Below are 23,406 nucleotides of genomic sequence, written 5' to 3' on the forward strand. Positions count from 1 at the left end.
TTTTGCACTAATTCTACGTTGGTGCGCCTTGTAAGAGCGTGGTGTTGACACGACATGCTGTCCACCACCGTGAGCGATGAAGACATTATTATGGTCCCACTGTTTGGTGTACCTAATGTACTGCCAAAATGAAAACATGGAACATTACTACGACAGTTCAGTGTCTTGGCTACACTGATAAATTCTGATGGGAAAAGAACTTCAAGTTGTGTCACTTGGTGTTGTACTTCTGTGGAAAGATATGGACTTTCAGAGCAGCTGTGTGCAATCTAAAGTGCTACAACCATGATGCAATCCTTCCCTTTCCTATCCTGATTCTTGTCACATAAAGAAAAAATTTTTTTGGTAACATCATTTATGTTCATAGGTTATACATTTTTCGATTCGCTGAACTCCAATGCGAGTACACTTATGTCACTTGTCAACATAATATTTTTTGCCAGTCTGTTTATTTGTTCTGAATATGCTAAAGAATTTTTTCAGTGCCTGTGCACTTTATCTGTCAAATAATTTGTATATACTTTTCTGATTTGCTACTATGTTTTGTACTCACATTTTGTCTTTGTCTGATATATTTTGTACTTAGTGCGTGTGCACAACATATACTTTATGTACTACATCTAATTATTCTTGCCAGTCTGTTTATTTGTTCTGAATATGCTAAAGAATTTTTTCAGTGCCTGTGCACTTTATCTGTCAAATAATTTGTATATACTTTTCTGATTTGCTACTATGTTTTGTACTCACATTTTGTCTTTGTCTGATATATTTTGTACTTAGTGCGTGTGCACAACATTTAAATACTCTGTAAGTTGTAGAATTTTGTTAATTAAAGAAAAATTTTGCCGCGCTTGGCAAGTCCAAATGACTCACCATCGCTGCCAAATTTTTGCCCCCCCAGTGGAGGGTTATGAAACACGTATGTAACATAGCAGCGATGGCGAGGCATTGTAGCATCTGTGACCAGAGAGTATGCGCTTGACCGCGCGAGTGTTGCGAGCGGTTCTCAGTCAGTAGCAGTCAGTCTGTCGTTGCGAGTCTGTCAGTTCAGTCGTTGCGAGTCTGTAGCTCTGTCTAGTTGAGAGCAGTACTCAGTCTGTAGTCGTCATGCAGAGCGGTCGGTCAGTAGTAGCAGCCCAGTGCGGTTGTGTGATGTAGGCGGTCGGCAACACTGGTCAAGATGAGGAATAAGGTATACCATTAATTAATATAATCATTAGATAATGTAAAAATTTATTTATTGTAATTATTCTCCAACAAGTTCCCCAATAATAATTTTTATTTCAAAAGCATTTTTTCAAAAATTTAATTTTTTATTGAACTAAAGATCTCGTTGCACTTCCCATTTCATTCCACTTCTTTTGAAGAAAAATTTCACTAGAATCAAAAAAAAAAAAACAGAATATTATTATTTGCAATGCAGTTCCTCCAAGCGGTGCGCAACAACAAGAGCAGATATGTGACATCCATTTATTCCGAGGTAAGACTTTAATTCTGATTGTTTTACACAGGGCCAAAGACCGATATTTCGGTTTAATTGAATTTTTTGTCACTGAATGGACTTTAATTTTTTGAAGGATTTATATTTGAGTCAGATTGCGAATTTCACATTTTTTGTTGCCATTGTCAGTACATTTCATTGTGGGCAGGTTACGCATAGAGCCATGTCCATCAGCATTTCTAATTAGTATCGTCCTTTTCTTTTAAAATTTTTGTAGGGAGGTTACACTTGGCTCCCATTTGTATTGAGTATTGTCATTTTCATTCCTTTTCAAAATTACGGTGGGGAGGTTACAATGTGTCCCCACAGAAAGACGTCACAGGGTTTCATGTCTGGCGAATAGGGAGGCCAATCCACGCCGCCTCCTGTATGTTTCGGATAGCCCAAAGCAATCACACGATCATCGAAATATTCATTCAGGAAATTAAAGACGTCGGCCGTGCGATGTGGCCGGGCACCATCTTGCATAAACCACGAGGTGTTCGCAGTGTCGTCTAAGGCAGTTTTTACCGCCACAAATTCACGAAGAATGTACAGATAGCGAGATGCAGTAATCGTTTCGGATCTGAAAAATGGGCCGATGATTCCTTTGGAAGAAATGGCGGCCCAGACCAGTACTTTTTGAGGATGCAGACACAATGGGACTGCAACATGGGGCTTTTCGGTTCCCCATATGCGCCAGTTCTGTTTATTGACGAAGCTGTCCAGGTAAAAATAAGCTTCGTCAGTAACCAAATGCTGCCCACATGCATATCGCCGTCATCGATCCTGTGCACTATATCGTTAGCGAATGTCTCTCGTGCAGCAATGGTAGCGGCGCTGAGGGGTTGCCGCGTTTGAATTTTGTATGGATAGAGGTGTAAACTCTGGCGCATGAGACGTTACGTGGACCGCAGCTGCAACACCGCGAACGGAAACCCGAGGCCGCTGTTGGATCACCTGCTGCACTAGCTGCGCGTTGCCCTCTGTGGTTGCCGTACGTGGTCGCCCTACCTTTCCAGCACGTTCATCCGTCACGTTCCCAGTCCGTTGAAATTTTTCAAACAGATCCTTTATTGTATCGCTTTTCGGTCCTTTGGTTACATTAAACCTCCGTTGAAAACTTCGTCTTGTTGCAACAACACTGTGTTCTAGGCGGTGGAATTCCAACACCAGAAAAATCCTCTGTTCTAAGGAATAAACCATGTTGTCTACAGCACACTTGCACGTTGTGAACAGCACATGCTTACAGCAGAAAGACGACGTACAGAATGGCGCACCCACTGACTGCGTTGTCTTCTATATCTTTCACATCACTTGCAGCGCCATCTGTTGTTGAAAATTGTAACTACTGTAATTTCGAAAGTTTGTCCGCCTGAAAATGTACTGTTGTCCCGAGCATATTGCAACAAACGGTGTATTTCTATCGCTGCTCGTTTAGTTTTTATTGCCGCTTCAAATATACCGGTCATTTTTGAAACACCCTGTATACAAAACATTACATTTAGGAAGGCTCTAATTAGTTTTAAGTTTGGTTGTTTCCAATTTGCATTACCTGCTGGTTTGGTTTCTTTGAAGAAAAATGAAAAAAAGTGGGTTGTGCGTCATTTTGGCTCAGTAGGAAAAGCAGTGCCTCTTCATTTGAAAGGACATAGATTGCCATAAAATCGTATTTACTCATTATCTCAAATATTTGTTCAGAAGGAGCTTTCAAACGAAAAACTTTATTACTACGAACTTATTATTATTATTGCTGCATTAACTTTAATAATGGAACATAAAAACCTAATTTTTACTAAGCGTGTGACGCAAGTGTGAGAAAACCACATTTTATTTTATGCTTCCATAAAGTCTCTGCTTCGCCTACAAACTCAGAGACAACGTGAAGTATACATAAGGTGTAAACGATTATGGTTTACAACGTAGCATAGCTATGTAGTGGAAGTCGAAACGAAGAATTTTATACAAGACACTTGTGGTCTGTTAAGTTGGGAAAGGGCCAGCAACAGGTTTACAAGACTACATCAGCTACAGCCCATGCGCGTCGCGTGAGATTTTCATGTTCTCTTCTCCAGCTCTCTACACATCGTCATCGATTGTTTCGCAACTGTTGCTTGCATTCATTAACTTGTTATTTCTTCACTGCCTAATTATTACATGTTTGTGTGTTTGTTGTATCTGCTCGTAACGGGCAACACATCGTCCGTAATTGGCGAGTAGTCTGTACTCGACGCCGGTTTTCCGTGCCCCACCCTATATTATTTCCCTGCGATCAGCCACACAAGGCTTTAGTTGGTTAAACGAGAGGTTCTGCAAAATCACAGAAATTTCTTCTAAAAGTGTGTGAGAATTCTGTAATGAATAAAACCTCTGTACTCCAGGGGGGAAGGCAAGTGCCCCCTCTTGGTGCCCTCCATCCTTCAGTCACCTACACTACTAGTTTTCAGTTTTTCATAAGAACCATATACCAAGCACAAATGAACGGCGAACGAGTAAAAATGAACAGTTCCCAAAAAAGAACGATCAGCAGTGAACTAGTTCCCAAGGATAAACGAGTTTGCCCATCTCTAGTGCCTATCCGTATGCCGATCGGTTAACGCCTAAGGTCTGACACGGCGGGCGCATTGTACCGTTGGGCCTTCAAGGTCTGTTCAGACGCTGTGTGTTTGTTTTGCTTTTATTTCATTACCTTAGTTTTCTATTTGATTTCATGATGATGATGACGGTGAAAGGAGGGAGAGGCTTAAACGCTGTGCCGAAACACAAGCCTATGCCTATCGAATAAACAAGGTCGCCGAAATTAATATCCTCAACTCAGAAACGGGACACCAACAACAGCTTCTCTCCGTGAAGAAGATTTGGAATGGTAGTCAGGACATTCGTGTGAGACCTCGTCAGCATAAACTTCACCATCAGCCCTCCTCCTACCGCTGTCAACCAACATTCTCCACCGATATTTCATCCACAGTCAGGATTACAGCCGGTTACCTTGTAACCTCCCCCTCACTTATCGACCTTAATGACAGTGAAAAATTAAACCGCGTGTACCTAATGGAAATTTGGGAAAAGCAATCGTCACCGAAGTTAATCTGTCGGTAAAGAGGGAGGAAAGGATTACATCTAAATGAAAGGAAAAATGCTAATGAAACTGGTGGAAAATAATTTTGAAAAGGGGTAAATGTGCGGCCGTTACGTTAACAATTAACTAGCGGTAATTAGGTATTTGAGATTTGGGGGAAATTACGGTCGCCAGTCCTAAGGACAATTACTATAGTAACTGAAAAAGAAAGGTTATTACACGTATAATTAGCACTAGAAGCGTGGCAACTGAAGGTCGGCACGTGTAGTTTGAAAACTGAAAGTTTGTCAGAAGTAATAAATTTCGCTACACTCTGACTTAATTTAGCAAAAGAATTAATAAAACCGGAAAATCGAAAGTTAATTTAGTGACTAACGTTAATAGTGAGCTTTCTTTCTGAAGCACATCGAAATTCAGTAAGATACGGTTAGTCTTGGACTACCTCAACAATCATTTCAAAAGCTACCTGAATCTACGCAATTTAGAAATAATAGATTTAACTTTGAACTTGTATTAAATGATTCTGAACAATTAACAATAGTGAAATTTAGTACGTTCCAAGCTGAGCTGCAGTTACAGGTAAGCTAAAATACGGTAACAAAACTCGCACTCTTAATTTGTGCTTCTGTAATCTAAATACTGTAGCCAGCTATGAATACTTAAACTGAACTTCGAAATTAAAGCACTGAAATGGAATTATGCTGGCGGTTGAATTTCAACGACACTCGGGTTCATTTCGGAAAAGGAAGGGACCCTGCTTGGTAATGCAATTGGGACAATGAGCAACAAAGGTTCATGCTAAGTTGCTGTAATTTTGTGATGCAACAATTTTAAAAGTTTGAAAAGCTGAGGTCTGCCATACAGTTCCAAAACTTTACGTGCTTCCAGTCTTCCTTGTTGGTTGATTGAAGGTTTGAAGCCGTCGATCTAGGAGGTGGCGACAGTCACTCATTGTCGGCCGTCGCTGTTGCAGAAGCTGGATGTTGGCGCGCCTCCTTCTCCACACGGTCACCAGGCGAAACGGGCTCTTGATGTGCGCCAGCTAACGCTTCCCGTCCGCGACACCGTGTCAGAAACTATCATAGCAAGTCGAGCGCAATTACATGCTGCCAAACCCCGAAAGCGCGGCAACTCGCGGGAGCGTCACACAACACACCTGTTCCACTGCACTACCCCAGCCAGACTCCCTCTGCCCGCGCTCCACGCGACTGAGTTAACACTACCAAAGATCCTAAACACTTTTGTTCTCCACACGACCTACCGATGTATTCGTTCGATAGCATAGTTTTCCCTAGGCAAGACCCAGCGTAAAATACAAATAATATTTACAAAACAAACCAATTATACATCGACATAAATGCATATACAAATAGTAGAACAATTACAATATATAAATACACAGAAATGTTATATCTTCAGGTAAGAAAATAAGGAAATAAAATTACAGTACAATAGATGGAAATAGGAGGATATGCATTTCCGGCGTTACAACCTCCGAGTCAAGTGGCGCAGCGTGAGAGGGCGTCAGTTCTCTCGGCTAAGGAACTGGTAATGTTCAGAGCGCAATACGTCGTGGAAGTTTGTACGCTACTGACCATTAAAATTGTTACACCACGAAGATGACGTGCTGCAGACGCGATATTTAACCGACAGGGAGAGGATGCTGTGATATGCAAATGACTAGCTTTTCAGAGCATTCACACAAGGTTGGCGCTGGTGGCGACACCTACATGAGGAAAGTTTCCAACCGATTTCTCATACACAAACCGCAGTTGACCAGCGGTGCCTGATGAAACGTTGTTGTGATGCCTCGTCTAAGGAGGAGAAATGCGTACCATCACGTTCCCGACTTTTATGAAGGTCGGATTGTAGCCTATCGCGATTGCGGTTAATCGTATCGCTACATTGCTGCTCGCGTTGGTCGAGATCCAATGACTATTTGCTGCTCGCGTTGGTCGAGATCCAATGACTGCTAGCAGAATATGGAATCGGTGGGTTCAGGAGGGTGATACGGAACGCCGTGCTGGATCCCAACGGCCCGTATCACTAGCAGTCGAGATGACAGGCATCTTCTCCGCGTGGCTGTAATGGATCGTGCAGCCACGTCTCGATTCCTGAGTCAACAGATGGGGATGTTGGCAAGACAACAACCATCTGCACGAACAGTTCGACGACGTTTGCAGCAGCATAGACTATCAGCTCGGAGACGATGGCTGCGGTTACCCTTGACGCTGCGTCACAGACAGGAGCGCCTGCGATGGTGTACTCAAGGACGAACGTGGCTGCACGAATGGCAAAACGTCATTTTTTCGGATGAATCCAGGTTCTGTTTACAGCATCATGATGGTAGCATTCGTGTTTGGCGACATCGCAGTGAACGCACATTGGAAGCGTGTATTCGTCATCGCCATACTGGCGTATCACCCGGCGTGATGGTATGGGGTGCGATTGGTTACACGTCTCGGTCACCTCTTGTTCGTATTGACGGCACTTTGAACGGTGGACGTTACATTTCAGATGTGTTACGACCCGTGGCTCTACCCTTCATTCGATCCCTGCGAAACCCTACATTTCAGCAGGATAATGCACGACCGCATGTTACAGGTCCTGTACGGGCCATTCTGGACACAGAAAATGTTCGACTACTGCCCTGGCCAGCACATCCTCCAGATCTCTCACCAATTGAAAACGTCTGGCCCATGGAGGCCGAGCACCTGGCTCGTCACAATACGCCAGTCACTACTCTTGATGAACTGTTGTATCGTGTTGGAGCTCATTTTGACTCAACGCCCAGGCGCATCAAGGCCGTTATTACGGCCAGAGGTGTTTCTTCTGTGTACTGATGTCTCAGAATCTATGCACCCAATTTGCGTGAAAATGTAATCACATTTCAGTTCTAGTGTAATATATTTGTCGAATGAATACCCGTTTATCATCTGCATTCCTTCTTGGTGTGGCAATTTTAATGGCCAGTAGTGTAGGAGAGGCATTAAAGAGAAGGAATTTGCAATTCGTAATAGATGATAACTAAGATCATTTACTGAAGAAATCTGTTAACTAGCGAAGATGAAACTGATATTTGTCTCTAATTAGACAGAACGAAGAGTGACATTTAGGGAGAAGGAACTAGGAGAAAATGAAATGTACATAAATAATCTGCACATAGAACAGAATTATTTAAATATGAAGGTATCTCCGTACCAGTCACGAGAAAAGTAGCTAAGCAGTTAATCGTACTCACATTCCAGCACACATCTGGTACACACCGAAACAAAACAAGGAACGATTTAGAAGAATTCTGAGAAATGATGTCTATGCTTCTGTCTGACCGGCTTTGATATTAGCTTAAAACATGTAGCTTGTGTGAACTAAGGTGCCAAATTGCTGTTTGAGGTTATGCTAAGAAATATACAGGGTGGTCCATTGATAGTGACCGGGCCAAATATCTCACGAAATAAGCATCAACCGAAAAAATTACAAATAACGAAACTTGTCTAGCTTGAAGGGGGAAACCAGATGGCGCTATGGTTGGCCCGCTAGATGGCGCTGCCATAGGTCAAACGGATATCAACTGCGTTTTTTTTAAAATAGGAACCCCCATTTTTTTACATATTCGTGTAGTACGTAAAGAAATACGAATGTTTTAGTTGGACCACGTTTTTCGCTTTGTTATCGATGGCGCTATAGAAGTCACAAACGTATAAGTACGTGGTATCACGTAACATTCCGCCAGTGCGGACGGTATTTGTTTCGTGATACATTACCCGTGTTAAAATTGACCGTTTACCAATTGCGGAAAAGGTCGACATCGTGTTGATGTATGGCTATTGTGATCAAAATGCCCAACGGGCGTGCGATATGTATGCTGCTCGGTATCCTGGACGACATCATCCAAGTGTTCGTACCGTTCGCCAGATAGTTACGTTATTTAAGGAAACAGGAAGTGTTCATCAATATGTGAAACGTCAACCACGACCTGCAACAAATGATGATGCCCGAGTAGGTGTTTTAGCTGCTGTCGCGGCTAATCCGCACATCAGTAGCAGACAAACTGCGCGAGAATCAGGAATCTCAAAAACGTCGGTGTTGAGAATGCTACATCAACATCGATTGCACCCGTGCCATATTTCTATGCACCAGGAATTGCATGGCGACGACTTTGAACGTCGTGTACAGCTCTGCCACTGGGCACGAGAGAAATTACGGGACGACGACAAATATTTTGCACGCGTTCTATTTAGAGACGAAGCGTCATTCACCAACAGCGGTAACGTAAACCGGCATAATATGCACTATTGGGCAACGGAAAATCCACGATGGCTGCAACAAGTGGAACATCAGCGACATTGGCGGGTTAATGTATGGTGCGGCATCGTGAGAGGAAGGGTAATTGGCCCCCATTTTGTCGATGGCAATCTAAATGGTGCAATGTATGCTGATTTCCTACGTAATGCCCTACCGATGTTACTACAAGATGTTTCCCTGCATGACAGAATGGCGATGTACTTCCAACATGATGGATGTCCGGCACATAGCTCGCGTGCGGTTGAAGCGGTATTGAACAGCATATTTCATGAAAGGTGGATTGGTCGTCGAAGCATCATTCCATGGCCCGCACGTTCACCGTATCTGACGTCCCCGGATTTCTTTCTGTGTGGAAAGTTTAAGGATATTTGCTATCGTGCTCCACCGACAACGCCTGACAACATGCGCCAGCGCATTGTCAGTGCATGTGCGAACATTACGGAAGGCGAACTACTCGCTGTTGGGAGGAATGTCGTTACACTTATTGCCAAATGAATTGAGGTTGATGGACATCATTTTGAGCATTTATTGCATTAATGTGGTATTTACAGGTAATCACGCTGTAACAGCATGCGTTCTCAGAAATGGTAAATTCACAAAGGTACATGTATCCAATTGGAACAACCGAAATAAAATGTTCAAACGTGCCTACGTTCTGTATTTTAATTTAAAAAAACCTACCTGTTACCAACTGTTCATCTAAAATTGTGATCCATGTGTTTGTAACTATTACAGCACCATCTATCACAAAGCGAAAAAAGTGATCCAACTAAAACCTTCATATTTCTTTACGTACTACACGAATATGTAATAAAAATGGGGGTTTCTATTTAAAAAACGCAGTTGATATCCGTTTGACCTATGGCAACTTCATCCAGTGGGCCAACCATAGCGCCATCTGGTTGCCCCCTTCAAGATAGACAAGTTTCGTTCTTTGTAGTTTTTTCGTTTGACGCTTGTTTCGTGAGATATTGGGCCCGGTCACGAGCAATGGACCACCCTGTATATTGTACAGTCACATTAATGTGGCCACCTGTCAGAAGCCTGAATAACCATCTTTTGCAGCGCAAGACGTGCAGAACACCTTATGGCCCCACACATTCTCGTGTGGGTATGAATCTTGGGAGTACGGTGGCCAGGGGAGTACGGTAAACTCACTCAGCTGCTCTTCGAACCACGCATGCACACTGCCAGCCGTGTGACACGCTACATAGCCATACTGGTAGAACCCATCGTACAGGGGAAAATCAAATTGCTTTTGGGGGTGGAGATCGTCCCCACATTTGCCTCGCAGCCTGTAATGGTTGGTGTCATTTTGCCATGCACGGTATACTTCAAAAGCGGCTGCACGCGAACTGTTCACAAATCTAGCCGTTTCGAAAATACTTGCACCGTTGGCCCGAAAGCCAGTGATCATGCCTTTTCAGACGTCAGATACGACAACGTGAGGTGTCAGAAAAGAAGTTAGCCAATCCTTGTAATTCATAAGTAGTTTTTAAATCACTCACCTGTTGCGGCTGCTGCTTCGGTACCTCTCTCATTGACCTCTATGAAAGCTTTGTGTATGACCTTGCTCACTACAAGGTGTCGATCACCAATGCCAGACAAGTTCGCTCTGCCCGCATCGAATATGGAACTCATCCCGAGCTGGAATTTAAATTTGGAAGTCCAAATCAATCAACATGAAGACCTGGTTCACGAAATTATTTAAAAATCATTAAGACTCAATTTTCATGGTGGATACTAATATATTACTTTGTGGCTTCAAAGAAATATGTTCCTTGATCTTGCACTATGTCAAGCAGCTAAGCATCACATGTGACACTATTTACATGTCTTCAGTTAACTAATTTTAATGACGCTATTAGTTAGTAATAGTACGTGAACAGTGTTTTTGAAAAACAGTCTAAAGGCTGTAAAATATAAGTTCTGTTATAGAAACTCAGTCGAATAATTTTACACGTTTCATTTTCTACAGCTTTTGCTATTAAAACTAGTTCGCTTTCAAATAGAGTTGCTGTGCACAGGATTTCTACACCCTGCGTTTCATCGAAGACGACAGAGAGTCGATTGACAAACAGTGATACGAGTATTTCGACACAGAATAGTTTGAACGTCCATAAGTGGATTGCAATGTATTTATATTCCCACGTTGCCATACAAACTGATGTATAATACTTATAATCAAGAAACAGTAATAACGGTATTTTCGATATCACAAGAATAACGATAGCAAACGATGAAACAGAACTCTGAGTTGTGTTTGTCACATTGTGTGAAAGTATTTATGATAATTTATTAAATTAATGAAAGGCAATTACATTCTTACGTGTTTATTTTATCAAAGAAATATTTGCCTGCAAGCTATGATTGAAAACTTACACAAAGAAAAATTTTCTAAAGCAATTGTCTATGAAGTAACCATAGCTAGCATACATCGGTTACATAATACAGCTCAGAAAAATTGCCGTTTATGTCTGATGTGATTCTGACTTACAGTACAGACACACACACACACACACAGAGACAGTGGGATGGGGGAGAGAGAGGTATCTTTAAACGAATGATCTCAAGGCAGCATCGATTACCGATTATCCATTACAAAGCGTCATTCATGCGAATCGCAATTCAGTATTTGTCACATGACATCGTGAAAGCCACGGATCAAGGTAGCGACGCAGATGCAATACTTCCTGCCTTCTAGAAAGCATTTGACTCAGTACCACACCTACGTTTGTTATCTGAACTATGATTAAATGGATACCAAACGAAATTATTACTGGACTGAGAATTTGTTGGTAGGGATGGCACAACATTTTATGAAATTACAATGAAATGAACACCCTTAACTGCCTACAGGCGTTGACTTACGTCAACGGGGACAGATGAAAATGTGTGCCCCGACCGGGACTCGAACCCGGGATCTCCTGCTTACGTGGCAGACGCTCTATCCATCTGAGCCACCGAGGACACAGAGAATAGCGCGACTGCAGGGATTTATCTCTGGCACGCCTCCCGCGAAACCCACATTCTCAACGTATCGTCCCGCACTACATTCGTAGTGCCCCCGCCCATTATACTCATTACTCGCGGCGCGTTGCCGATTCCCGTAAGAGTTCGGGCACTGTTTGTGCATTCGCACAGAAGAAGAAGATGGTCGAGTGACCGGTGAGCCTTAATTATATATATACTAAGATGGTATCTGTTCTTTCGTACATGTCCGAAAGGACAGATACCATCTTGGTATATACAACATTTTATCTCGGATGTAGGGTCATGGACGGATGTGGAAGTAACTTCAGACTTGCTCCAGAGAAGTGTGTTGCGATTCTTCCTGTTCATATTTTATACAAATGTCCTGACAGACAATATAAATGCAGCAATCTTAGACTGTTTTACATGTGACGAAGTTGTTTGTAATGAAGTAGCGCCTAATGAAAGCTGTACAAATATTCAGTTAAACTTAATACGAGTAAGATTTCTCAGGACTGCAAAGATTGGCAAGTAGCTTTAAATGTTCATAAATGTAAAAGTGTACTCTACACAAAACGATGAAAAATGTAGTGTGCTATGTGTGCAGTATTAATGAGTCACAATTGTAATCGTTCAATTACTTATAATATATGGGTGTCATAATATGTGGTCACATGAACAGAACGATCATATAGGCTCGGTCGTAGTTAAAGCGACTGATTGGTAGGACACTAACCAGTGCAACTCGTCAAGATTGCTTACAGAGCACTCGTGTCGCCCTTAAGAGAATATTGCTGAAGTGTGCGGGATCCATAAAAAACAGGACTAACAGTGGATTTTGAAGTATACAAACAAGGACAGAACGAATGGTCACAGCTCTGTTTGGTCCATGGGAGAGCATCACGGAGATTCTGAAAACACGGAACTACCACAGTAAACCGAAGGAGGGTGGTGATGAGTTGGCTTCAACGTTACATCGTAGAAGTATGTGATAATCTTAAAAATATGGAAATTATGGTGGGCATATCTCACCAATAACCACAGTTCCGTGGATATGAAACTGATCATCAGGCAATATTATCTGGTACAGCATTCGACTACACGTACGCCAACAAAAATGTGGGCGTACAGTTAGCAGGATGCCACCTTATCATTGCAGTTTCAGTCCAAGACAATTACCGAGGGAGGTGGCCCAGTGGTAAAACGAGTCATACTGGAAAGGGTGGTTGCTGAAGTTCCCGTCGAAACATCAAATTTACAAGGGGCGTTCAGTAAGTATGCAACATTTTATTCTGAGACCAGGTTGGTTCTATTCAGGATTCCAATACAACATATTATTCCCCTTCTTTTGGCTACAAAACCCTATTTTTCAACATAATCTCCACTGAATGCGATGCCCTTCTGCCACCTTACCGGGAGCGCCTGTATCGTCGTATGCTTCAGCTCTACTGGTCGAGGGTGCTACAAAACTTTTAGAAAGATTTTGTGACGTAAAGCCACAATTTGCATTAAGTGTTATTCTAAAATTTTGTCTTACGTAATATAAAGTTTGAAAATTTTAAACTCACTGTTATCAGAGTCTCGTTTAAAGACTTGGAATAGTCCATTTTGAATTTCGGCAAATGCACTTCGACTTTCCTACTGGTCATTCTCTTCACAACTTCCATTGGATCAAATCTGTCAAGATTTCTCTCGAGGTATTGCAAACCGTCCACTTTCTTTGGCAGCAATATGATCATATTCTGCCGGCAACCCTGCAAAAGAAAAAGTAAACTGATTAGGTTATTGTAAAATATATTTACGGTATATTTTTTTATTTGTAACATGGTGAAAAAATAATTCGGAATTTAAAATTGAAGAACTGGTCCATTAGTGTTATAACAACATTCGTGTAATGCTATGCAACTTACAGTGCTAATGTTAGAAGGTAACTAGAACTTGCCCTACAGCCTCATCGAAATCGTTCTGGATGTACTGTGACGTCATAAAACACTTAAAATATTGAAACACTAAAATAAGTGATGTTTCGGCCGTGTTGCAGTGGTATTCATCAGGACCCTGAGGACAGACGATGCAACACGGCGAACCGTCTCTTGTTTTAACATTTTAACATTTTTAGTATTTTATAGGATGACGCGATAATAGACTAAGGAAGATTTTAATGTGACTGACACAAGCCTTGAAAGCCTACCCGTTTTTAATTTGAGACAGTACTGTCCTTTGACATACTTACGGAAGTTCTTACTACTTAAGTTTCACGAGTAGTACCTCTCATTCCTAAAGTTACGTGAAGAAATAAAACTCAAAGAATTATGAGTTACCTTGTAAGGAAGCATAAGCGCCTGCGAATTTAGTTCATTTACATCAGCATACGAGAAATAGTCCTCGATGAACATCATGTCAACATCTTCTGTCGTTCCGGACGGTAAATGGAAAGGTGCAGGCTTTGTTGTGTCCTCGGAAAATACCCTATGCCATTCACCCTTAAAGTAAATCGCGTTGACAATCACCATGAGTGTGTAAGTATCCAAAGTATCTGTGAAAGTGAACCAGCAGATGTAGAAAAGGGAAAAAGATTTTTACTTTTCTTATCATATACAGGATTACAACAAAAGCTACATTGGTTATTTTACAAAATATAATGCATAAGAAACGATTGTTACGAGATAAGGCGAAAAGCAATACCCAATTTTCGTTTTTTCTCTGTGCCATATGACATTTTTACTCAAGATCTTAATTGTTTCCACACCACTGGTAATTCTGTGGCGAAAATGTTGTCGGGTGAGAACACATAAACATTCAGTTTGTGGCGAAAATGTTGTCGGGTGAGAACACATAAACACTTCAGTTGCGTTACGGCGCAGGATATTTAAAGTGTCCCACTTTGCAACAATTGTAAGGTTGCCGGCTCAAGGACACTTAATTTCGCCATCTTTTGCGCAATTATCGTTTTGCGAACTTTGCATAGTCCTTCGTTTTGTGAACAGAGTTCGTCCTGTCGTCTTGTACGCCATAGAGAAAACGATTAATGATACTACGAAAATTTTGGAAGTGACATGCATTTAGTATGACCGAATGTGAAGTTAAATTTCGTATTTTAATACGTTCTACCTCAGTGCAAGAAATACAATATTGCAGAGTATTTCAGTATGAGATAAGAGCTGAAGGCTGATGTAACTTAGAGGCTGTTTTACGGAGCTCTGTGAAGCCAAGTGTGAGGCGGGGTGGTTGTGGTTGTAGTAGTGCACACCCCTGAGATGCAAAATTAAAATCACCGTAATCGGAAAACGGAGTGAAGCTCCACATGAAATCATGCGAATTTACTTTTGAAAGGTAATGAACAAGTCGCGCAACAGATAACGTCTTATTAAACCTGAACTGAACAGATTAGGCCCACCTTTAAAGTTGATAGTCGTGTATGAAATACACAGGTCAGCCACACGACACCATATTTTAGTTAAGGGAGGCATCTAACTAATGAATAAAAATGTACGCTTATAAAAGGTGCTATTTATTTCCCTTGGTATTAATTCAAATGCGAAAAACTCCAACAAGATACAAATGCATGCAAAGTTAAAGAGACAATTATGTTTAATTCCAACCTAGGCACCAATTTTAGGATCGCGAAATGAATATTGCCAATGGTCAAGAGAAGAGCATATCGGATAGTGCCGATTGAAAGTGAACTCGGAAGAACAAATACTGTTCACAGATGCAAAGTGCATCCTACAAATCAGGTAACTAAATCCGGTCATCAGTTACCGAAACGACTGACTCCACAACGTTTATAAACAGTGCACCCCCTGAACTACTGAACGGAAAAGCTGTGCTAGCCGAATATCACTAAATAAACTTTCAGTACTCGGTTGAAGAATGTAATAATTCCAATTCCAAAGAAAGGAGGAGCCAACAGGTGTGAAATTTACCGAAGTATCAGTTTAATAAGTCACGGCTGCAAAACACTAAAACGAATCCTGTACAGAAGAAACTGGTAGAAGCCGACTTCGGGAAGATCAGTTTGGATTCCTGAGAAATGTAGGAACACGCGAGGCAATTCTGACCCTACGACTTCTCATAGAAGTTACGTGAAGAAATGGCAAACCTTAGACTTGATAAAGCTTTTGACAATGTTGATTGAAATACCCTCTTTCAGGTTCTAAAGGTGGCAGGGCTAAAATATATTGAGCAAGCAGTAAAGGAAACAAAAGAAAAATTTGGAATAGGAGTTAAAGTCCCATGGAGAATAAATAAGAACTTTGAGGTTACTTGATGACATAGTAATCCTGTCAGAAACAGCAAAGATCTTGCAAGAGCATTTGCACGGAATGGACAGTATCTTGAAAGTAGGATATAAGATGAACATCAACAAAAGCAAAACGAGGATAATGGAATGTAGTTGAATGAAATCAGGTGATAGTGAAGGAATTAGATTAGGAAAGGAGGTACTTAAACAAGTAGATGAATGTTGTTCTTTGGGCAGCAAATTATCTGATGACGGCTGAAGTACAGAGGATGCCAATGGCACGAAAAGCGTCGCTGAAGAAGAGAAATTTGCCATCATCGAAGTGTTATGAAGTATTTTCTGAAAGTGTTTGTATGGAGTGTAGCCATGTATGGAAGCGAAACATGCACGATAAACAGTTTACACCTGAAGAAAATAAAATCTTTTGAAATATGGTTCTACAGAAGAATTCTGAAGATCAAACGGGTAGATCACGTAACTAATGAGGAGATACTGACTAGAATTGGGGAGAAGAGAAACTTGAGGTACAACCTGACCAAAAGAAGGGATCGGTTGGTGGGGCACATTCTGAGGCACCAAGGGAACACCAGTTAAGTACTGGAGCAGAGCGTGGGGGGAAAAGTCGTAGAGGGAGACCAAGAGATGAATACACTAAGCAGATTCAGAAGGATGTAGGTTGCAGTAGGCACTGGGAGATGAAGAAGCTTGCACAGAATAGAGTAGCATGGAGAGCTGCACCAAAGCAGTTTTCTGACTGAAGACCACAACACTCGGCTGCGTGCGCACCGGCTGTGAGAGGCAGTTAATGCCATACTGGGCCCAGGATCACAAGAGCATTACATCTATCCTTCGCTAATATGATTGGTTCCTCATTGAAACTTCCTTACAGATTAATATTCTGTGCCCGACGGAGATCCGAACCTGGAACCTTCGCCTTTCAGTGGCAAATGCTCTACCGTCTGAGCTGTCCAACCACGACCCACGACGCACCCTCATAGCTTTACTCCCGCCAGAACCTCATCTGCCACCTGACGAATGCTAAGTCAGCAGAGCGCTTGCCAGCAAAAGGCAAAGGTACCTGGTTTGAGTCCCGGTCGGGCACGTACTTTTAATTTGCCAGAAAGTTTCAAATCGGCCCACACTCTGCTTCAGAGAGAGAATTCACTCTGGAAAAATACTTATTTTGTAAGCTTTGAAGATCCTGATTCTCTTTTCAGCTGACGGGACTCTGGTGAGTTAAACATACTACGTTCTGGGCTTACCTTGTCCTCTGCATTGCGAGGGAGGTTATGACAGACTCTTCCACTCCGCTGATGATGTCGACGAACGATAGCGATCATGGTGCCGGAGCCAAATTTTAACTTTTAAATCTGATATCACAGAAAAAAAATGGTTCAAATGGCTCTGAGCACTATGGGACTCAACTGCTGAGGTCATTAGTCCCCTAGAACTTAGAACTAGTTAAACCCAACTAACCTAAGGACATCACAAACATCCATGCCCGAGGCAGGATTCGAACCTGCGACCGTAGTGGTCTTGCGGTTCCAGGCTGCAGCGCCTTTAACCGCACGGCCACTTCGGCCCTGCTGATATCACAGAACGGACGCATAAAAACAATTCTTGGATCATACGAATTCTGAACATCCAAATATCATATTTACATTGGAAGGGGGAATGGAGAACAAAGTACCACGCGTGGGGGTATGGACTGGTAGATACATAGGAGGGCTTGTGGGCCATTCCCTAGATAAGGACTGGCCGTCACGTGCCAAACTTCACGCGGGCCGAGTGTGCGGTCCAAGGCTCCGCTTGTAACGGCTGTGCTTGGTGCTTCCCGGACTTAATTGACACAGACCGACATTTCATTCAGTATTGCGGTGCGGCACTCTCAGGTCGGCACAGCTCTCTTCAGTTTGGCAAAATCGTGGTATCAGCGCTGTTTACCCTTAGCTCTTTGTTCGTGGTATGGTTGACGTTCGCAGTTCCACCGGATGTTTGCATAAAAAGAAGGACTCTAGCGATCGATCGTCACAAGCCTTTAAAATGGATGGGAATAATAGAAGAGACAGATGAGAATTCTTAATATGTATTACGCATTCGCATAAGCGATGGGTACTGCCAATTTGCAATGAAACCATGGGGAAGCAATTTCTGTACATCAAGAACCACTTTTTACTAAGTTTGCAAGCATGAAGGCGTGAAGAAATCGGTGCTACGAATAGTAAAATTTCAGAAGTTGCACGCTTTATTCCACTGTCAGTTGCCACAGTTTTCGATGGAACTGAACGAACAGTATGGAGACTTTATATGTTACTGCGAAGTACGTTGGTTAAGGGGCATGCCTGGAATGAATTTTTGGTTTAAAACTCTCTATTGTTGAATTTGCGAAGGAAAAGGGAGTGCAGTGACGAAATTTGGAACATATGAAATGAATTGAAGACCTAGAATTTTAAGTGGTTTTGACTGCACGCTGCCCACAGTAAGACAATGTAGGGGGAGAAGCGACTTCTTTCTAATTTCATGGCGATGCATTCAAAAAGAAAATAGCGTTATAGAAGGGACACATTCTGACAAACACAGTCCAATTCCCTAAGCTCATTACCGTTAAATAAAACGCGACGCCTGAAGAACTCACTGTAGCCTTTATAAGTTCCCGTCTCCTTGGAGATTATATGGGTTAATTAATGATAACTATGTTACATTCCTCTTGTATTAGTTGAGTGTGTATATCGAGACTTTCGTTCAGTGTTAAATGCAACGGTGCGGTACCAACTGATGGAGACGCATTAAGAACTGGCAGAATTTAATTTATTTCCTTTATCACACTGCACAAACATAAACACACTATTATTCAAACTGTGTGCCAGTACTATTAAACATAGAGATAAATCCTTTGCTACACAACCGCCTTTGGCTCACGCAGCCTACTCCTAACACAGCCTTTCAACAACTGCTTCTTCTTGCGACTTTCTGCGCCACTGGGCATTGTCGCCCTCCAAAGACCAACCACTTACAGATACTACACGCCAGTACCCTCACACCCTGAAAGAATTAGGAAGATAGTTACCAAACTTTTTGAGCAAACTGACACTCTTACGTATGTTTGCGAGCTGTTTTCGAAACCGTTTGCCGTTCCAGTTCAAAGCACACCTGCGCATGTGTGAGGTAATTCTCGTTTTAATGGCAAATCCTTTTACGTTAAAACTTTCCAGGACGTCTACATTGCTTTCCTGAGGTAGCGTTTCTACGTATCCATAATGAGGTTACAAAAGTGCTACGACAATTCCATCGACATATTTCGTTTATGAAACTAAATAAGTCGCGATTAATGGCAACCTGAGCGCGAAAACTTGTGAAACTGTCTGAGTCTGTCCATATGCCGACAGTCTGCACCAGAGAAAAAAGTATATTATGTATTCAGCGTACCAAAAATAATTAAACAATCCACTGAAGCGCTAAAGAAACTGGTATAGGCATGCGTGTTCAAATAAAGAGACACGTAAACGGGCAGAATACGGTGCTGAGGTCGGCAACGCCTATGTAAGACAACAAATGTCTGTCGCAGCTGTTAGATCGGTTACTACTGCTTCAACGGCAGGTTATTACGATTTAAGTGAGTTTGAATGTGGTGTTATAGTCGATGTACGAGCGATGGGACACAGCATCACCAAGGTAGCGATGAAGTAGGGATTTTCCCGTACGACATTTTCACAAGTGTACCGCGTATATCAGGACTTCGGTAAAACATCAAATCTCCGAAATCGCTGCGGCCGGTAAAAGATCCGTCAAGAATCGTCTAACGTGACAGAAGTGCAACCCTCCCGCAAATTTCTGCATATTTCAATGCTGAGCGTGCCAACCATTCAACGAAACATCATCGATCTGGGCTTTCGGAACTGAGGGTCCACTCGTGTGCCCTGACGACTGCAGGTCACAGAAATTTACGCCTTGCCTGGTCCAGTCAACACCAACATTGGGCTGTTGATGACTGAAAACATGTTGCCTGGTCGGAGGAAACTCGTTTCAAATTGTATCGAGCGGATGGACGTGTACGGGTGTGGAGACAACCTCAAAAAAACTCATGGACCCTACAGGTCAGTAGGCTCTGTAATTGTGTGTGGCGTGTGCAGTTGGAATGATATGGGGCCCCTGATGCGTCTAGATACGACTCTGATACTTTGACACGTACGTAAGCATCCTGTCTGATCACCTGCATCCGTTTATGTCCATCAAGCATTCCGACGGACTTGAGTAATCCCAGCAGGACAACGCGAGACCCCGCACGTCGAGAATTGCTACAGAGTGGCTTTTCTCAGTATAAAGACTCCCGTTGGCCACCAGACTCCCCAGACATGAACATTATTCAGCATATGTGGGACGCCTTGCAACGTCTTGTTCAAAAGAGGTTCAAAATGGCTCTGAGCACTACGGGAGTTAACATCTGAGGTCATCAGTCCCCTAGAACTTAGAACTACTTAAACCTAACTAGCCTAAGGACATCACACACATCCATGCCAGAGACAGGAATCGACCCTGCGACCGTAGCGGTCGCGCGGTTCCAGACTGAAGCGCCTAGAACCGCACGTCCACACCGGCCGGCCTTCAGAATAGGTCTCCACCCCTCGTACTCTTACGGGTTTATGGGCAACCCTACAGGACTCACTGTGCCAGTTCCCTCTAGCACTACTTCAGACATTAGTCGAGTCCATGCCACGTCGTGTTGCGATACTTCTGCGTGCTCGCAGGACTCTGCACGATATTAAGCAGGTGTACCAGTTTCTTTGACTCTTCACTGTACTACAAATATGTATTGTTTCCGATCTACGTTCTTGCGAAACATGAAAATCAAAAACCAGTCGTATGCAATGCGACTGCATTTCTTTTTCAATGCGGCACTCCTCGTGCGCAGATAGTGTGCCGTGGCGTTTGGGGAAGTGTGCAGAGTGTCTCAGCGCTATGGCACTCGTCCCTGCCCTGGATACACGTATTGAAACACAAAGTGCTGCGCCGTCAAGCAAAAGCTCCACATTTACTAAACGTTTTGGAGGGAGGGAGAGACGGCTCATATACAATATGTACAACAGCCAAGAGGGAATAATAATACTGGACGACCAGGAACGAAGTACTCATATTAAAAAGGGTGTAAGACAAGGATGTAGCCTTTCCCACCTACTATTCGATCTGTACATCGAGGAAGCAATGATAGAAATAAAAGAAAGTTTGGGGAGTGGAATTAAAATTCTAGGTGAGAGGATATCAATGATACGATTCGCTGATGACATTGCTATCTGAGTGAAAGTGAAGAAGAATTACATGATCTGCTGAACGGAATGAACAGTCTAATGACTGACGAAGGTAATGAGAAGCAGTAGAAATGAGAACAGCAAGAACTTAACATCAGGATTTTTGGTCACGAAGTAGATGAAGTTAAGGAATTCTGTTACGTACGCAGTAAAATAACCCATGACGGACAGAGCAAGGAGGACGTCAAAAGCAGACTAGCAATGGCAAAAAGGGCATTCCTGGCCAAGAGAAGACTACTAATATAAAATATCGGCCTTAATTTGAGGAAGAAAGTTCTGAGAATGCACATCTAGAGTACAGCGTTGTATGGTAGTGAAACATAGACTGTAGGAAAACTGGTAAAGAAGAGAATAGAAGCATTTCAGATGTGATGCTACAGACGAATGTTGAAAATTAGGTGGACTGATAAGGAATGAGGAGGTTCTGCGCAGAATCGGAGAGGAAAGGAAACTGTGGAAAACACTGATAAGGAGAAGGGACAGGATGATAGGACATCTGTTAAGACATGAGGGAATGAGTTCCACGGTACTACAGAGAGCTGTAAGTGGCAAAAACTGTAGAGGAAGACAGAGATTGGAATACATCCAGCAAATAATTGAGGACGTAGGTTGCAAGTGCTACTCTGAGATGAAGAGGTTGGGACAGGAGAGGAATTCGTGGCGGAGCGCATCAAACCAGTCAGAAGTCTGATGACCAAAAATAAAAACGAGAGCAAATTTCGTAGCCAGACAGAAACTCGAACTCAGGACCTTAGCCTTGTGTGTGCAAGTGCTCTGCTAACTGAGCTACCCAAGCACGAGTCAGGAGTCGTCGTCTCAGCTTTACTTTCCTGTACTTTCGCCAGTACCTCTTCTCCTACTATCCAAATTCACAGAAGTTCTCCTGCGCAACTTGCGAAACTAGCACTTCTGGAGCAAAGTACGTTGCGGAGACATGGCTTAGCCACATCCTGCAGGATGTTTCAAGAGCGAATTTCTCAATCTGCGCCGGAGTATGGCCTAACTAACAACTTCCTGGCCGAGAACTTCATTCCGAAACGTCCCCCAGGCTAAGGCTAAGCCATGTCTCGGGAATATACTTTCTTCCAGGGGTGCTAGTCCCGCAGCTTACGCAGGAGAACTTCTGTGGAGTTTAGAAGGTAGGAGACGTGGTACTGGCAGAAGCATAGCTTTGAGGACGGATCGGGTGTCGAGCATGAATACCTCAGTTGGTAGAGCATTTGCCTGCGAAAGGCAAAGGCCCCGAGTTCGACTATTGGTCGGCACTCAGTATTAAGATGAGAGGAAGCTTCATATCTTTGGACACTACGATGCAAAGCGAGACATTCATCCCGGCTATATTTTAATTGTCTGTGCCACATGATATTTATTGTATGTTTAAGGTATGTTGTGGTTAATAAATACTGTGAAATACAGTGCACGTAATCACCACAGTCCTACATTTCCCCACAACTCCATAACAAAAGTAAATATGATAAAGGGCCAGAGAGACTACACGATCCTCCACACAGACAGATGGGAGAACAGAACTCATAGCTGGTGAAAAAAATCGCCGGCGTCACGTTTACTCTAGACGCTGTCCCCAGACAATTCACTCAGTATGGTGCGAGAGAAATTGTTTAAATGATAATTTGGTATACAAGGCATTCTGACGATGGGCTTAATAGTAGGCACCTTAAGAATTACGTCACCAGCTAACACAATAAGAGAAGCTGCCTCTACTAATGTGGGAAGTTCTGGCAGAACTTTCCTGTGAATTAAGTCGGCTGGGAGCGACATCTTCAGATGACACACGGCATCTTCGATTGTGATAAGCAGTAGTACGGAGGACAGCATATTGAAGTCGTGCAATATTTTTTTATCTTGCACTGAATGTCAACAGCATCTCAAACATCAAATAAAGGCACCGACATGCGAACCTGGACAAATTAACCACAAAGTAAGTATATTTACGAGAGTCGTTGATCTGAGACACTACTTCTTCTTCTTCTTCTTCTTTTAGTGTTCAAACCTGAGGTTGGTT

The 23,406-nt window shown here is 42.6% G+C and overlaps 1 protein-coding gene and 1 non-coding gene across 2 annotated transcripts in view; both read right to left on the reverse strand.

Moving 5' to 3' along the window:
* Positions 1 to 23,406, reverse strand: part of LOC124775163 (serine protease inhibitor 3/4-like) — a 163,896-nt gene that overhangs the window by 17,289 nt on the left and 123,201 nt on the right. Inside the window, exons 4-5 of the mRNA XM_047250001.1 lie at positions 14,159 to 14,373; positions 13,480 to 13,591 (exon numbers count right to left, since the gene is read on the reverse strand). Coding sequence (XP_047105957.1) covers positions 13,480 to 13,591; positions 14,159 to 14,373 — 327 coding nt within the window. The remainder of the gene's footprint in view (positions 1 to 13,479; positions 13,592 to 14,158; positions 14,374 to 23,406) is intronic.
* Positions 11,761 to 11,834, reverse strand: Trnat-cgu. The gene has a single exon. It is a non-coding gene; the product is annotated as a tRNA-Thr (tRNA).

Source organism: Schistocerca piceifrons, chromosome 2, assembly GCF_021461385.2.
Source record: "Schistocerca piceifrons isolate TAMUIC-IGC-003096 chromosome 2, iqSchPice1.1, whole genome shotgun sequence".
Taxonomy (NCBI): Eukaryota; Metazoa; Arthropoda; class Insecta; order Orthoptera; family Acrididae; genus Schistocerca; species Schistocerca piceifrons.